This window comes from Vipera ursinii, assembly GCF_947247035.1.
Source record: "Vipera ursinii genome assembly, chromosome: Z".
NCBI classification, from domain to species: Eukaryota; Metazoa; Chordata; class Lepidosauria; order Squamata; family Viperidae; genus Vipera; species Vipera ursinii.
In genome coordinates, this window is record NC_139517.1 from 12951551 (window position 1) to 12968391 (window position 16841).

General features: G+C 45.0%; 2 protein-coding genes across 5 annotated transcripts; both read left to right on the top strand.

Moving 5' to 3' along the window:
- The first annotated feature begins 2299 nt into the window (after positions 1–2299).
- On the top strand, positions 2300–10262 carry ZNF771 (zinc finger protein 771). Of its 4 annotated transcripts, none has more exons than XM_083378064.1 (5): positions 2300–2830; positions 4186–4284; positions 5338–5478; positions 5612–5728; positions 7672–10262. In XM_083378064.1, the coding sequence occupies exons 2-5, from the start codon at positions 4186–4188 to the stop codon at positions 8665–8667; spliced, it is 1353 nt and encodes a 450-aa protein (XP_083234190.1). In that variant the 5' UTR covers positions 2300–2830; the 3' UTR covers positions 8668–10262. The 4 variants fall into 4 exon arrangements, with proteins under 4 accessions (XP_083234190.1, XP_083234191.1, XP_083234192.1 ...); XM_083378065.1 differs by having other exon boundaries at positions 5612–5695; XM_083378066.1 differs by having other exon boundaries at positions 5612–5680.
- A 3846-nt stretch (positions 10263–14108) lies between these two features.
- Positions 14109–15553, top strand: LOC310649567 (BLOC-1-related complex subunit 6-like). The gene has a single exon (XM_083378088.1). It carries the CDS (start codon positions 14628–14630, stop codon positions 15330–15332), a length of 705 nt encoding a protein of 234 aa, XP_083234214.1. The 5' UTR covers positions 14109–14627; the 3' UTR covers positions 15333–15553.
- The last annotated feature ends 1288 nt before the right edge of the window (positions 15554–16841 follow it).

Below are 16841 nucleotides of genomic sequence, written 5' to 3' on the forward strand. Positions count from 1 at the left end.
AGGGCGCCGCCATTTGAGGGGAGGGCCAAAGATTTAAAGACCCGGTACTTTCGCCATCTCTTTACTCTTTGGAAAGACGTTTTTGTTTCCGTTACTGTTTCTGAACCAGATTACTCTGTTCTGGGGTGAAAGCTTGATTTCAAAGCAGATTTTAAACGCCTGAGCCGATGGGAGAAAACTTAAGGATGTGGGGGAGGAGTTGGATCTTCAATGGTATATGATTAAAAATAATCATAAGTATGTACATCTGACTCATATTCTCTTTCAATACTACATCATAATTTGCACCGTTCTGAAAAAAAGAAATGGGGCAGGAGGTTTGTACAAGGGGTCTGGATGACTGTCCGGCATACTTTCTGGGTTCCAGTGCTGAGCAGGGGGTTGGACTAGATGACCATTGAGATCCCTTCCAATTCAACATCCTGTTTCTTTGTAGATAGATGTGCTTTTGAACACATGATCCTCGACTTATGACCACAATTGAGCCCAACATTTCTGTTGTTAGGTGAGGTATTTGTTAAGTGAGCTTTGCCCCATTTGACCTTTTTTGCCACAGTTAAATAAATCACTGCACTTAGTAACATGGTTGCTAAGTGAATCTGGCTCCCCCATTGATTTTGCTTGCAAAAGGTGATCACATGATCACATTATCATGGGACTGCTGCTACAAAGGTCGTAAGGGTGAAAAATGGTTATAAGTCATTTTTTAAGTACTGTTGTAACTTTTAACAGTCACTAAATCAAGTTGAGGATTACAAGTTCTTGATTTACAGTCACAATTGACACCAAAATTTCTGTTGCTAAGCAAGAAAGTTAAATGTGTTTTGCCCTAATAACACAGTTAAGTGAATCTGGCTTCCCCACTGACTTTTAACTTTTTTGACCATACTCTATGAGCACCTTTGCATTGGGAACACACAGTGTTTTGTTACACAAAGTGTTTCAAAAGCCTGTTACTTACAACAACGGTAAATAGCATTTATTTCTCAGCTGTAGGTTTCTCTTCAAGATGCCCTCTCTGGATCACTATTGTATGGTGATTATTCAAAGAGTATCCTTATGTGAACTTCAACTCCCAGAATTCCGCAGTCAAAACGCTGAGAGTTTTATTTTATTTATTTTTATTACATTTATATCCCACCCTTCTCCGAAGACTCAGGGCGGCTTACAAGCTTAGCAGTAGCCTTCATTCTATGTATATGCCTGCTTATTAGGGCTTTCATACACCCCCCAAGCGGCATTATTACAAAGTCAGCTTAATTGCCCCCAACAATCTGGGTCCTCATTTTACCTACCTCGGAAGGATGGAAGGCTGAGTCAACCTTGAGCCTGGTGGGACTCGAACCTGCACTAACTGCAGGCAGCTGGTGTTACTTAAGGAGGCATCAGCACACTGCTCCACCAAGTTGAAACCCACACGTCTGAAAGCTGCTGAGTTTGAGAAACACTGTACTAGAGGCATGACACCTGTTATCTGCGGAGCAAATGGAAACCGTCCCTTCATAGAGCGGCAAAACACTCTCGTCTCTGCCTGAAGCGGTGTGGAACTTCAACCGTCGGAATCAAAAGAGTCCAGCCTGACTCCGTGCAGGGAACTTCCAGGGCAGCCTTTCTCTGCGCTAATCCCTTGCTTCTTTCCCGACCTTCCTTATGATTTAATCTTATGATTTAGGATTACCTTATGATTTATGACGATTGTATTTTATGATCATGATTTATCACTTGTTGCTTGCATCTACACTGGGAGCTTATGCACCGCAGATAAACTCCTTGTGTGTCCAATCACACTTGGCCAATAAACAGACCTGTCCTGTCCTGTCCTATCCTATCCTATCCTATCCCAAGGGGGATCCCGACCGCGATAGGCTCCCTTTTCCAGCCGCGCGTTCCGTTAAAGCAGGGGGTCTTCAAACTCGGCCCTTTTATGACTCGTGGACTTCAACTCCCAGAATTCCTCAGCCAGCATGCCTGGCTGAGGAATTCTGGGAGTTGAAGTCCACGAGTCATAAAAGGGCCGAGTTTGAAGACCCCTGCGTTAAAGCGACGGGGATGTCCCGGCTCTAGGAGGGCTTAGTAGAGGAAGAGGAGGGGGAGGGGGCGGGACGAGGAACTCGGGCGTCCAAACCCCTGCTCGGGTCGGCGCCTCTCCCGCGGTTGCCCCTGTCTGTCCGCAGCCGCTCACTCTCTCCGCCAATTACAAAGCGGGATGAGGAGGGGGGAGCCGGCCACCTCAGCCAATCTGCACGAAGCGACCGCCTTCTGTCATTTCACCCCCCCTCCCCTCCCCTCCCCTCCCCTCCGCCCAGCATTCCTCCCGTCCCCTTCGGAGCCTTGCCGCCCCCCCTTCTCGAGGCAGGGTCGCTACTTCGAAAGGACGGGCGGATCGCGCGGGCTTTGGGGCGGCTGCCCAGGGCGGGGCGGGGATTCTTGGAATCCTTTTTTGCCTGGTTCTTCTCCCTCCCTCTTCCCGCCCTCCCCTCTCCCCCATCGCCCTGTTCCCCAGCATCGGCGAAGATCTCCCCCTCCCCTCCTCTCCAGAGGCCCGGGTGAGCCCGGATCGCAGGAAGCAATCACATCACCTCTCGCTCCACGTCCTTCCCCGACTGATCCCGATCTCCTTCTCTCGGGCCACCCCCCCCCCACCTCCCGGCTTCAGCCCAAGCCCTCCCCTTCCACCCCGTCCCAAGCCTCCCCAACTCTCCGGGTTGCTCCGCGCAAAAAAGAAAGATCGCCTGGAAAGGAAAGCCACCCACCCACGTGGGCGGGAGAAGCAGCTGTTGTCGTGGGTCCCCACCTCACCCCGGCTGTGGAATGAAGGCTAAACTTTCAGGTGAGTGTCAAGACAGCCAAGCGACGGGGCTCCTGGGGGGTCAGGGGCTCCTGGGTTCAACCTGTCAATCTGGGGCCTCTTTGAACCTCTGGGAAGAAGCCTGCCTTGGTGAGTTTGATTCCCTTTTTTTAAAAAAAAAATAATACAGGTAGTCCTCGACATACGCACCACGGCTGAGCCCAATATTTATGTTGCTAAGTGAGAAATTTGTTGGGGTTTTGCCCCGTTTTACTTGCCAACACGTGTTAAGTCAGGGGTCTTCAAACTTGGCCCTTTTATGACTCGTGGACTTCAACTCCCAGAATTCCTCAACTAGCATGCCTGGCTGACGAATTCTGGGAGTTGAAGTCCACAAGTCATAAAAGGGCCAAGTTTTGAAGACCCCTGTGTTAAGTGAATCACCGGCAGCTGTTAAGTTGCTAACGGGGTGCTGAAGTGAATCTGGCGTTCCCCATTGACTTGGCTTGTCAGAAGTTTGCAAAAGGTGATCACATGACCTTGGGACACAGCAGCGGTCATAAATATGAACCAGTTGCCAAGCAAGCATCTGAATTTTGATCATGGGGATGCCTGCTGCGGTCGTAACTGTGAAAAATGGTCCTAAGTCACTTTTTCCAGTGCCTTTGTAACCTCGGTCACTAAATGAACTGTTGTAAGTCGAGGACTACCTGTACAGGCAACCTCCTTTATTTTCTAGCAATCACAGTCCAGACAGGACTAGGTCTTGGGGTCCTACTTTGCATCCTCCATGGAGATACCATATTGCCTTTAGGTCCTTCTGGAAACAAGGGTGATGCTAAGAATTTAACAAAAGTCTGGACTTGCTTCAAGGATACAGCCAATTTGTGGGAGGGCTTTGAGTGCTATACTCAAAATTTCACCTTTTTGTTTATGGATTTGTTTTCTATCCCGTCTTTATTACGGCCTCGTTGACTTCGTGGGGCTGTCGCAGAGTAACTGATGGCTGGCAGTTGACAAGTTACTTGCTTTCCAGCAGCTATATTAAAGAGGAAGATTGCTTTTAATCTTAAGCCATTTATTTTTGCCTGAGCGTTCACGATAGATGAGGACAAAGGGAGCACAGGAAAAACCTGGTTCAAGGGAATGAATCCCTGTTCTAGAAGCTCCCACAGAGGATGAAGATGGGAGCAAGATAAATAACCACGAACCTTGAACATCTCCAGCCATACACCCAATTTAAAAATTCCAAACATCTTATATTTCTTTTTACTCCAACAACTAGTATAGGAGAACCCGAGGAGAATATGGGAGGTTCTTAGAATATTTTGATATCTAATTTGGACCTTATGCCTAACTTTTTAATAGATTCTCTTTCTTCCTTTCTGTATTTTCAGATGGATGAACCACTGGTGAAAGGTGAGGGCAAGTCCTGGGAATCCTTGGGACTGAGTGCTAGACTGAAGAAGGGAGTGGAAAGGATACGAGAGATCAAGGTGCACAAAGCCAAAATTTCTAGGGAACAAAGCCATGTGTTTTTCCCTGAAGTTTGAAGGAACCAGCTGGATATGAAACAGGCATATTTTCCTTGGCTGTAATGGGATTACTGTAAGGCAGCGTTTCCCAACCTTAGGAACTTGAAGATGCTATGCTGGCTGGGGAATTCTGGGAGTTGAAGTCCAAGCATCTTCAAGTTCCTAAGGTTGGGAAACGCTGCTGTAAGGGACGCGGTGGCTCAGTGGGTTAGGACGCTGAGCTTGTCGATCAGAAGGTCAGCAGTTTGGCGGGTCGAATCCCAAGTGCCGCGTAGCAGAGTGAGCGCCTGTTACTCGTCCCAGCTTCTGCCAACCTAGCAGTTCGAAAGCACATAAAAATGCAAGTAGAAAAATAGGGGCCACTATGGTGGGAAGGTAACAGCGTTCTGTGTGCCTTTGGCGTTTAGTCGTGCCGGCCACATGACCACAGAGACGTCCTCAGACAAGCACTGGCTCTTCAGCTTTGAAACGGAGATGAGCACCGGACCCTAGAGTCGGAAACGACTAGCACGCATGTGTGGGGGAACCTTTACCTTTAATGTGATTGCTAAAAGCATGGTTAAGTTTAGGGTATCAAATGCCTTGTGCATGACTGTAGAGCACACAGATTTGAAAAAATGAGTGCAGAAAAGAAACAAAACCAGGCATTTAGAAGTTGTGATGTGAAACACATTTGGCATTTCAATTGCTTTCCCTGTGAAATGTAATTGGAACATATATCTAAGTCTAAAATAAATAGGCTTGACTTGCTGAGTGTTTAGCATTCATGTTGTTGTGTTTCAATTCACAGAATTCCTCGTGGACACTTAGTTGTAGCAATTTACAACCTAGCGATTACATCTCACTGTGTAAATTCTTGCTTGCATTTGCATGAGTAACTTGCAAACTGAAATATGTTGTTGACATTAACTTTTAAGATTGGTCGTCAGATGTTGTGTCTGTCTCTTTGTTTGGGAACTAACTGAACCTAAGGTAAATGCTGAATCTCTTGTTCTGCTCCTTTGGCTTTCCCAGCTGGATTCTTCTTCCTTCCGGGATAGATTGCCTGCCAGAGTGCATGGTAATGAAGAAAAACGATTGATTAGAGTAAAGACTGAAAAAAGGGAGAAAGCCGATCTGGAATTTGAGATGGAAATTTCTGCAGGCGGAAAACTGGTGAGTGGAGACAAGGAAGACAGAAACATTGAACGTCTAGCTGGATGGGTGGAGGAACCAACTTGTAAGGAAAGAAGTAGTTCTTTAAAGATGGTTATTATTATTTGGATTGTTTTGTCTCTGCTCAAACCAGCTGGGTCCTGCGCCTTCACGAGGTTCCTCAACTCAGGAAGAGATGAAGGTAGAAACTGAGGAGCAGAAGGTACAAGAATTTGAGGTGCAGAAAGTCACCATCCCGATAGAGGGTTCGGTGAGTAGTAAGGAAGTGCAACTGTGGGAACTTCAAGAGATGGGATGGTTTACTCCTAGCCCAGGGGTAGGCAACCTCGGCTCTTTTATGACTCGTGGACTTCAACTCCCAGAATTCCTGAGCCAGCTATGCTGAGGGGAGAGTTTCCAAGCTGTGCCATGCTGGCTCAGGAATTCTGGGAGTTGAAGTCCACGAGTCATAAAAGAGCCGAGGTTGCCTACCCCTGGTTTAAGGACTTCTGCCTTGAGCAGAGACTTGGACAGGAAGACCTCCAAGATCTCTTCCAGCCCAATGATTCTGTAATTCTGTACCTTGAGGAATGGTTGAAACTTGCCCTGAGCTTTGTTCAGCAATCTTGGGAATACGAGGTTCTCCTTTAGGTCCAGACCTATACCCTGAAGATAGCTTTTTGGCTGACCCTTGCAACAGCACGACTTTCTGGTTATTTGATGAAATAGTTCCGCAGCTATGCATCGGGACTAAACATAGCAGAGTTCCCAGGATCTGACTGTATCATGGTTCACGTACATGTCACACAGAGCATATTTTACCCTAGTCTTTGAAGGAGAATTTGGCCAGGTGCCTGTTTCACTTCAGAGGGCTGAAGCACTGGTAAAACTCCCTTAAATCAACTTCCAAGTTTGATATCCTTAAGATGGGTCAGGATTGCTTTTTTCCAGAATTCCCAGCTGATGTTATTTAGATTTTTTTTTAGTTCTTTTTTCTTGTGCCTGTTGGATTCACCCACCTCTTGTATACCAGAAGAATCCGTGTGGGAGGAGACAAAAATGTCAAGATGGCTGCAGTGACTGCAACCAAAGCCCATCTCTTTGCACATGACAGATTGAAAATGGGCGGGGCTTCAACTGTGTGGTTGTAGCTGCCATCTTGAATTTTTTGACCCTGCCCTTTTAGGCATCTCTGATCCACACATAATAATAAATGAATGTATAAGAGGCCCACATATTATGAAAAGTTGAGCCTAAGTATGAAAAGTTGAACCTAAGTTTTTATCTTGGATGTTGAGCAGAACATAGCACATATTAGTTCCTGGGCTGATTGAGAAAGAAATTCTAAAGTTTGCTTCCCTACCTCAGGATAGAGTTGGGTGGCTGATAGTTAAAGTGATAAGAAGGAAAAAAAAATAATTTTCCATTTCAGGTTTTCTAGAGTAGCACCCCTGACTTTCTTTCCTAGACATCTCTGTTCACCAAAGAGATTTGAATATCCATTGTACAATTGAAAACAAAAATGAACTTGTAGACGGGTGATCTTTCCCTATTCTGAGGCAGAAAGAGGGAGGGGGATGTTAAAAGTCAAGATGGTGGCCACAAGAATGCCCATACAGGAGTCCTCAACTTACCACCACAACTGAGCCCCAAATTTCCCTAGATAAAGCAAGACGGCTATTAAGCAGGTTTTGTATCGTTTTACTAACTTTCTTGTCAGAATTGTTAAGTGAATCACTGCAGTTGTTAAGTAAGTAACACGGCTGTTAAATGAATCTGGCTTCTCCACTGACTTTGCTTGTCAGAAGATCACAAAAGGTGATCACATGATCCCCTGAATATTGCAACCGTCATAAATACATGCCTGTTGCAAGCATGTGAATTTTGATCATATGACCACACGGATGCTGCAATGGTCATAAGTGTAAAAACTAGTCATAGGTGACTTTTTTTCAGTGCAGAATGTTCACTAAACAAATGGTTGCGAGTCAAGGACAACCTGTAAAAAGTCTTAATTCTTTTTTGACCCTTTTCTGCAGAAGCCCCTGCTTGTAAAAATTCCGTTAGCTACCGTGCTTGACAAAAATGCCACTTTTGAAAGGATGGAGCACAAATTAGCTGCACTTCCTGAGCACCCATTTTAGAATGAGGTCTAGGCAGGTGTGTCCTTTTTTTTCAAAACCCTCCTCCATGCTTTCTTCTCCATTCCTGCAGTCTTCCTCTTTGCACCCAAACACTTGTGGCGTGTGTGGGAAGAGTTTTAGCCGCCGCTCGAACCTGGCCAAGCACCAGATCATCCATACGGGAGAGAAGCCGTACCGTTGCAATGACTGCGGCCGCAGCTTCAACCAGAGCTCGGCACTCACCAAGCACCAGCGGACGCACACCGGGGAGCGCCCCTATGTCTGTGGGGACTGTGGCAAGGCCTTCACAGCTAGTTCCAACCTCCTCCAGCATCGGCGTTTCCACACCGGGGAACGGCCCTATCGTTGCGAATTGTGCGGCAAGGCCTTTTCCCAGAGCTCCAACTACAACCTGCACCGGCGCGGTCACACAGGGGTTACGCCTTACCAGTGCAGCGTGTGCGGTAAGCGATTTACCGGGAGCTCATGCCTTACTCGCCATCAGCGGACTCACACCGGAGAGAAACCCTACCAATGCCAGGAATGCGGGAAGCGCTTTTCGGGGAGTTCCACGCTGGCTAACCACCGGCGTACCCACACGGGTGAGAAACCCTACGGTTGTGTTGAGTGTGGCAAGAGGTTCACCCACCACTCCAATCTGGTGGACCACTGGCGGGTGCACACGGGGGAAAAGCCCTACGTGTGCACCGAGTGTGGGAAGAGCTTTCGGCTGAGCTCGCACATCATTCGCCACCGTCGCACTCACACCAACGCTCGCAGCCCCAGCATGAGCCATGACCTCCTCTGCGAGGTTGACCCGGCTTTTGAGGATGGCGGCATCGAGGGCCACCACGATGGAAGCATTGGGACGCCGCGCATGACTGGTCGTGATACTCTGTGTGCCGATATCAGTGTTACCAATGGCAATAATAGCTCCGATGAAGAAGGCAACCGGCTTCTTATCTGCGGCCACTGTGGTAAAGGTTTTCACCTGGAGTCTAGTCCCCGAAAACCCAACCAAGATGACTTGGCCCTGGGGGAAGGGCCTTATAGTTGTACTGAGTGTGGTAACAGCTGTTGGACGTAGCTAGTTCCTTAAGGTCCAGTTGCAAAGACCAGTGTATAAGAAAAGAGAATGATTGATCTGTCAGTAACAAATTGGGACATAGATTAGGTTGGAAGGGTAATTCTGGCTCCTCGTTCACGGAACGGGCTAACATTTGGCAAGGGGCTGGCCTTGAATCGGCTTCTTTGGCACCTTGAGTTCATCTCCAAATTCCTACCCTGGTTTCAGGTGTGAAATTTAGGTCAGTATTTTTTCAATCTTGGCAACTTTAAGAAGGGAAGTCCACAGATTTTAAAGTTGCCGTGGTTGAGAAACAACAATCTTAAGTAAAAGGGTGGATTTCTCCGCTCAGATTTCTTTTCTGGCAGGGAAAGTTGCAGTGACCGAGGGCATTAGAGAACAGGTAGAGAGGCCTGTTGGGGCTTGTCCCATTGAGCGAAGAGTAAATAAATAAACAAAAGACTGGCTTTGTATCAGTCTCTCTCTCCCTCTCCTCACCTCAATTCTTCAGGAGCTTCTAGAGTAGCTGAAAAAAGTGAAGCATGACATGGATGTAACCTAGTATACTGCAACGCTAAAGAAGTTGAGAGGAGACTTTTTAAAACTTGTCCCTTGGTCCCCGAGAAATAATTTGCTTTCTAATAGTGGCTGATGTTTGATTGCAACGCAAAACAAGCTACACGCTTGAAGAAATTCCAGATGGACAAAGCAAGGTTTTGCTGAGCCACCAGGCAGGAATCCGATCACCGAAGCAAGCTTATTTTGTTAGCATGCGTATAGAATTTTTTACATTTCCTGGAACTTTATATTTGGGTCCATGTTTAGCTTTCTACAGGAGACACAAAATGTCCCAAGATCGCACTTGTTTTCTCCAATACCTCGGTTATGCTCTGAAGAGCAGCCTTACCGATTTTCTATTATAGAGACTGTTTGAAAGGCCACACTTATTCTGCTTGGATAAAAATTGAAAACAGTATCTTTTAAAAAAAATGCACACTAGGCTAACCTGAATAAATCGTGCCAATTAAGCCTGTTGTAGAAGGCTGCTTATTGTGTGTTATTTCGCCTGTTGCCCCAAGTAAGGCAAGTATCTCTGTAAATGGGAAGCCTCAAGTCATGAACATTGCAAGTCTTGATGATATCCTTAGTTACCGTAATTTTTGGTCTCAGCCAGCACCAGCTCACACAGTACAATAGCCACACAGGGAGTCTCAACTTACAATCACAACTGGGACCAGAATTTCTGTTGCTAGGCAAGGTGATTGTTAAGTGAGCGGCATCTGATTTTTATGACCTTTTTGCCATGGCTGTTAAGGAAATCACAGTTGTTAAGTGAATCATGCAATCGTTAAGCGAATCCAGTTTTCTCTATTGACTTGCTTGTCAGAAGCTGACTGGGGAGGTCACAAATGATGATCATCTGACCCTGGGTTGCTGCAATCATTGTAAATACCTGCCAGTTGCCAAGCACCTAAATTCTGATCATGCAACTGGGGATATTGCAGTTGTCATAAGTGCAAGGACCAGTCAAATCAGATTTTTTCAGTGCCGTTTGTGACTTTGAACAGTCTCTAAACAAATGGTTGTAAGTCAAGGACTATCTGTAGTTTATTTTACCTGAATTTATTGAAGGAAACAATACAGCTGATTAACACAACATATTGCTTGAAAACCACAAAGCTCATGACACTTGAGTTAGTCACTATAGCCATGGAGCAGACTGTTCTGTACAATCAGTAGGGCTATAAATGGTGAATATGAACTAATCTTTCTTGAAGGACGCGGTGGCTCAGTGGGTTAGGACGCTGAGCTTGTCAATCAGAAGGTCGGCAGTTTGGCGGGTCGAATCCCCAGTGTCACGTAGCAGAGTGAGCGCTTGTTACTCGTCCCAGCTTCTGCCAACCTAGCAGTTCGAAAGCACGTAAAAATGCAAGTAGAAAAATAGGGACCACGACGGTGGGAAGGTAACAGCGTTCCGTGCGCCTTTGGCGTCTAGACATGCCGGCCACATGACTACGGAGACGTCCTCGGACAAGCGCTGGCTCTTCGGCTTTGAAACGGAGATGAGCACCGGCCCCTAGAGTCGGAAATGACTAGCACGCATGTGCGAGGGAACCTTTACCTTTACCTAATCTTTCTTGACCTCGGTAACTTTTTAAGATGCGTGGACCAATTTTCAGAATTCCCCAACTACCTACCATTATGTTAAGAAATCTCTCAATTCTGTAGAATGCTAATACTCAAAAAGGTAGCTGCAATATTTTTTCCTGCTTCCAGTTATGCTGCCCACTATATTTTCTGCTGTCCCATGTAGCAGAACAGATTAAGCATATTTATGTATATTAAATTTCTTTCCTGAGACTGTCATTATATAGTCTCCCACAATGATATAAAGAAAAACGCTCCTTAAAATTAATTTAATTTAATTTTATTAAATTTATATACCGCCCTTTCCCGAAGGACTCAGGGCGGTTTACAGGGTATTTAAAATCAAACAGTACAAAATACAAAAGTTAAAAAACAATTTAAAAAGATTAAATTATCCCTTAACTAAAAACCTCAGTTAAAAATTCTCAGCCTGGGCCGGAGAGCTCAAAGAGCCAGGTCTTCAGGTCCCGGCAGAATAAACGTAAATAATAGCAGATTAAAATAATAAATAGAAGACAAAGAGTGGCTTAAGGCATTTCAGAATTATTTTAAAAGTTTTAAAAACAGACTTGGTTAGAAAAACACCTTTCCTGAATCAGAGTAAATGAGCACATAGTCTGGGGGGAGGGGCCATTGCAGGAGATATTTAAAAGGATCCTTAAGATTTGTCAGCAATGATGATTTCAGATGCAAACTTCAGTTAATGATTAGAAAGTGCCCGGTGAATACAGTATGTGAGCTTTAAAAAAAAGTACCAAAACTATGAAATTACCAAAGCAGAAATGGGTCATTGAATCATTTTCAGATCAAGTAAAATACAAAGCTAACACTTGATTCCAAAACGGCAGTCAAGCAGGCAGATACAGATAAAATTGTTTATTAGATTTGTTTGGCATCCATCTTGGCAAACTCCCCGAGGTGACTGGGCAGCTTACAAATATTAGAAGTCACTACAATTTTGAACAATAAGTACATGTCCTCAATTTACAAGCATTCATTTAGTGACTGTTTAAAGTTGCAATGGCACTTGTCCAAGTGAGCCAAAAATGAATAAAGTGCTAAGGTAATCAAAATAATTCAGTAATCCCATCTTTCCCTTGTTGCTTTTTTCCAAACAACTTTTTGAAATGATAGAATTGGAAAATACATTTTTCAGATTAAAACATTCTAAATTGGTTTACAAATATGACAGTCTGATTCCTGAAGCTTACTTTCTTGTAAAAAATACAAGAAAGAATTTGAAAGAGGGAAGACAAACACTATTAAAGGCACTGAATATGTGAAATAATTGTTTTGTTTCTGAACAAGCAAAAGACATGTTTGTATCTTGGCTGCACTGCACAAGCCTTAGGCTATGCTTGGGTGATATTTATACAAGTAGTTACTTCACTGTATTAAGATGTTTCTTAAAGATAATACACATGCAAATAATACATTTTGGCTAGTAGGAACAACAAATACAAATACATGCCTGTAATAATTCATTATATAACTGATTTTTTAAATTAGTCCACTTAAGGGAAAAAGAAGCCTCAGTGGAAATAATCTTTGTTACAAGAACATCACTGAAATAAATGGTGCAAATTCGATCAACTTTCCCAACTTTTTTTAGCTTCTGCATAATTATACTCTTTGGAGGTGGTGACATGACATGCCAGGAGGGGGGGGGGAAGTGTCTTGCTATTTATGCTCCTTCTTTTTAAAGACCTTCCTAGGAGTAATTTTCAGTCTAACAGTGTTTCTCAACCCTGGAAACTTTAAGAAGAATGGACTTCAACTCCCAGAATTCCATGCTGTCTGGGGAATTCTTGGAGTTGAAGTCCATTCATCTTAAAATTGCTAAGGTTGACAAACACATAGGTTGGTCTGAAAAGTGCTTCAATGAGAAATGAAAAAAAAAATATAGTGTGTTTTCTCCATCACAACAATCTTAAGTTGGACTGAGAGGAGATAGCTTAATACTTCGGGCAGAGGATGGACTTGAACCCACACCTCCCTACTTGTCCAACACCTTAATCAATCCCACATCCTAGCTCTCCAGTTGTTCCTTCCAAGTTTCTATTAATTTTAGCCACATCAGCTGTTTGATAGCAATTACAGCCCATCAACTTAAAAGATTTCAGTCTAGGAAAAGCTGGTCTGAATCCTCCTTTGGACTCTTTCATATTGCTCTCATAATCAAAATATTGAGGATTAATAAGATTTGTCAGAGACTGAGACCTATATTTCTTTCCCCCCTTTGAAAACAGCTGGATCTTATGAGAAAAAAATTGTAAGAGTTGAAAAGTGCTTTGTAATGAATTCTAATAAATGATGAATGGAAAGGAACTGGAAATCAGGATTAAATGAATGCAGGCAACTTCAAAGATGTATACAGGTAGTCCTTGACTTATGACCACAATTGAGCCCAAAGGTTCTATTGTTAAGTGAGACAAGTGTTAAGTGAGTTTTGCCCCATTTTATGACCTTGCCACAGTTAAGTGAATCGCTGCAATTGCTAAGTTAGTAACACAGTTTTAAGTGAAATTTAATTCCACATTAATTTTGCTTGTCAGGTTGCAAAAGGCAATCACATGACCTCAGGACACTGCAACAACTGTCATAAATATGAGTCAAGCACCTGAATTTTGATCACATTATCAAGGGGATGCTGCAAAGGTCATAACTCCGAAAAACGGTCATAAGCCTTTTTTTTTCAGTGCCATTGTAACTTAGAATGATCCTTAAGTGAACTGTTGTAAGTCAAGGACTACCTGTATACATCTGCTTTTGTACATGTCCCTATATTTATGTCCTGGTGTAAGTTTTTAGGTAAAATTGGAAACAGTCTTGCATAATTCTGTTGCTTCGCTGCTGTCACCTTTCTTAGGGTGAACATCTCCATGACCAGCAATCCTGCACCTGCCTCTCCCTTTCCGATATAGCCCAAAGAGCTTTTATCATTAAAAGATGGGAAGAGCCAACTAGGGATAAATGCCGAAGGAGGGCAGGATGCGGATCCAACTCTCAGGAACACAGTTCTACGTTTCTTTCACGGAATATACATTCTTCTGCTTGAAAATGAGAGCTGTGTTAAAATCTCATTCAGGTGTAGGAGCAAATGAAATAAAGCGTGGATTAAAAACTAAAGTCCAGGAAGGTGAGTTGGGAGGCATATGAATTTAATAAAAAAAAATTTTTTTACAATACATTCTGATCTTTTAATGCCACAGGGGTCTTCAAACCTGGCCCTTTTATGACTTGTGGACTTCAATTCCCAGAATTCCTCAGCCAGCAAAGCTGGCTGAGGAATTCTGGGAGTTGAAGTCCACAAGTCTGGCTGAGGAATTCTGGGAATTGAAGTCCACAAGTCATAAAAGGGCCAAGTTTGAAGACCCCAGTAATACCATCTCAGGCTCCGCTCGTCCTCCTCCTCCTCCTCCTCCTCCTCCTCAGGATGATATTTTGTGTCACGCTCCTTCCGGCAGAAGAGAGAACCAGTCAAAGAGTTTCCGGTTTCTCCCCCTTGATTGGTGGGTCTTCAAACGGTAAACAGCCAATGAGAAGTGTCCCTTAGTCCCCTCTAGCCAATCCGCTCTTTCCCCAGCCTCTTCCTGGACAAATCTCCGCCCCCCCCCGAGAAGCGGAAGGGGTTCCGTGTGTGTTTAGATGTAGGAGAATGGGGGGAAAAGGGTCGGTTTTATGCTCTGTGTCTGCGGGAGAATCTTTCGTTTGAAACTCCTTGAAGCTGCGTTTCTCCCCCCAGCCCCCCCTTCCCGCCTTTGCCTTGCACCCTCTCCTTCCTTGCTTCGGTTCTCTCCGCGATTCCTAAGTTACCATCCTGCATTTGCCTGATGGAGGGGCAGCACATAATGGCCCAGGTTCACATCCAAGCCCCTTCGTCCAATTCCGTAGCCGGGGAAGAATCCAGACGGTTGCCGAACCCCGTGCGAGTTGCAGCCAGGGAAAGCATGGCCGGAGGACGTCTCTTGGACAGTCACAGCCTGGATGGGATAAGCCAGGTGTACGGGGCATCCAAGAGCCAGGAAGGAAGGAGGGCCACTATATCAAGCGCCTTGGAATTGGAAGGAACAGTGAGTTACGATGGAGACCTGACACACTTTGTGGCCAACAACCTGCAAATGAAGATCAAGATGAGTTCTCGGGGCAGTCTGGACGATACAGAGCCCGCCTCCTCTTCAATGTCATCTCAACACTCTGTCCGAGGCAAAACTGCAGACATCCCTCCAGTGGACCCACAGGTCCTCCGAGATCTGGAAAGGCTGACCACGGATGTGGCCCAGAGAGTGGACCAGATGTTGAGAGCCTTGAACAGCGCGATCCAGAATATGACGGCGCTCAGTGTAGGATACATCCAGACCTACCGAGATGCAGTGGACAGTTTGGGTGAATCCGTGGATATGAGCATCAAAGGGATGTACACTCTGATGGCCAGGTGCGAGGAGCTGGACCGCTCCATGCAACCTGTTCACATCCTTGCTAAGCAGATCCGGGAGATTAAGAGGACTCTGGAGATCTTTGAAGCCGTCTGCAAATAAGGCCTTGTTTGGAAGGGATTAACTTGTGGGGAGTAAAGAAGAGTGAGCATTGGACTGCCTGGGATTTGGGCTTTGAAAGGGAAACTTGTGTTTTTATGAAATATTTCAAGAAATAAATTATGGCAATACTATCCTTGTCTCCTGTTGTGATATTTGCCCTTTTCAGTGTTTACTAAACCTTTCCCAACCTAAATCAGAATGTTGGAGACCCTCCAATAATCACCAGGATTTTCCTGTCCATTTCTGTGGCTGTTTTGCCCCCCCCCCCCCACAAAATCTCACACATGCTACATGGTCTCTTGTACTAACAATGGTTACCACTATCCATCAAAATATTGACATGCAAGGCAGAAAATATTTTAGGCTCTCAAGAGTAACTTCCAACTCTTCCTGCAGAGTCCCTTTTTTCACATTATACCTAAGTCCCGTTATTTTTTTTCCATCATAAGACTATACCAGGGGTAGGCAACCTTGGCTCTTCTATGACTCGTGCACTTCAACTCCCAGAATGCCTGAGCCAGCATGGCTGGCTCAGGCATTCTGGGAGTTGAAGTCCACGAGACATAAAAGAGCCAAGGTTGCCTAGCCCTGGACTAGACCCTGAACCAATAAGTCTCTCAGGAGACCTCATAGGCCAGTCACACTCAGCCCAACCTACTTCACAGGTTTGTTGTTGGGAAAACAGGAGGAAGACGTGTGGGATATGTTTGGTGCCTTATTTGCAAAAATAATAAAGCAGGATACGAATTTTTATCATTTATACGCTGCTGTGAGCTATCTGGGAACTGATTAGGCGCCATGAACTAGTGTTGTTCTTTTCCTCCAGAACTGAGCAGCTTAGAAATTGCAATCATAAATAAATAAAACCCTAATGCAGGGGTCTTCAAACTTGGCCCTTTTATGACTTGTGGACTTCAACTCCCAGAATTCCTCAGCCAGCTTTGCTGGCTGAGGAATTCTGGGAGTTGAAGTCCACAAGTCATAACAGGGCCAAGTTTGAAGACCCCTGCGGCCTAATGTGTCACATTCAGATTAAACGTAGGAGAGCTGAAATTGAGCAAATGAATTGGGGGGGTGGGGTCGGCATTATAGCCGCCTCTCTTCTACGAGACACGAGACGGAGGAAAAGCAACCCCCAAGGGTGCGAGATAAGCCGAAGAATACACGTGCCTCACTCGGGTTATTTATAGAGCTGTCCGAGAAGGGGGCGGAGTTAAGGACGAACGCGCGCCCTGAGCCGTTGAACGCCTCCCTCGCGCCCTCTCTTCCTCCTCCTCCTCCTTCCCCCCCCCAGGCGAAAGCCCGCCGTCTGTAGTAAAGTTTTCACCAGGTGCACGAAAGGGGTGTGATTATTTTGGCGGGCGCCCAATAAAATATCGGGAAACATTTCAGGATCCCAGTGAGTTTGAATGAGGCTTCGTGCTTTACATATGATAAAGAGGGCATGTTGTTTATACAATATATGTTAGATGTTTTGTGCCAGCCATGGCAGTTCCCCAAAAAGGTGGC

Coding starts and splice junctions, on each gene's coding strand:
- ZNF771 (XM_083378064.1), top strand. CDS start 4,186: ATGGATGAACCACTGGTGAAAGGTGAGGGCAAGTCCTGGGAATCCTTG. Junction 5,479..5,611: donor TTTCTGCAGGCGGAAAACTG/GTGAGTGGAGAC, acceptor TGCTCAAACCAG/CTGGGTCCTGCGCCTTCACG. Junction 5,729..7,671: donor CCATCCCGATAGAGGGTTCG/GTGAGTAGTAAG, acceptor CCATTCCTGCAG/TCTTCCTCTTTGCACCCAAA.
- LOC310649567 (XM_083378088.1), top strand. CDS start 14,628: ATGGAGGGGCAGCACATAATGGCCCAGGTTCACATCCAAGCCCCTTCG.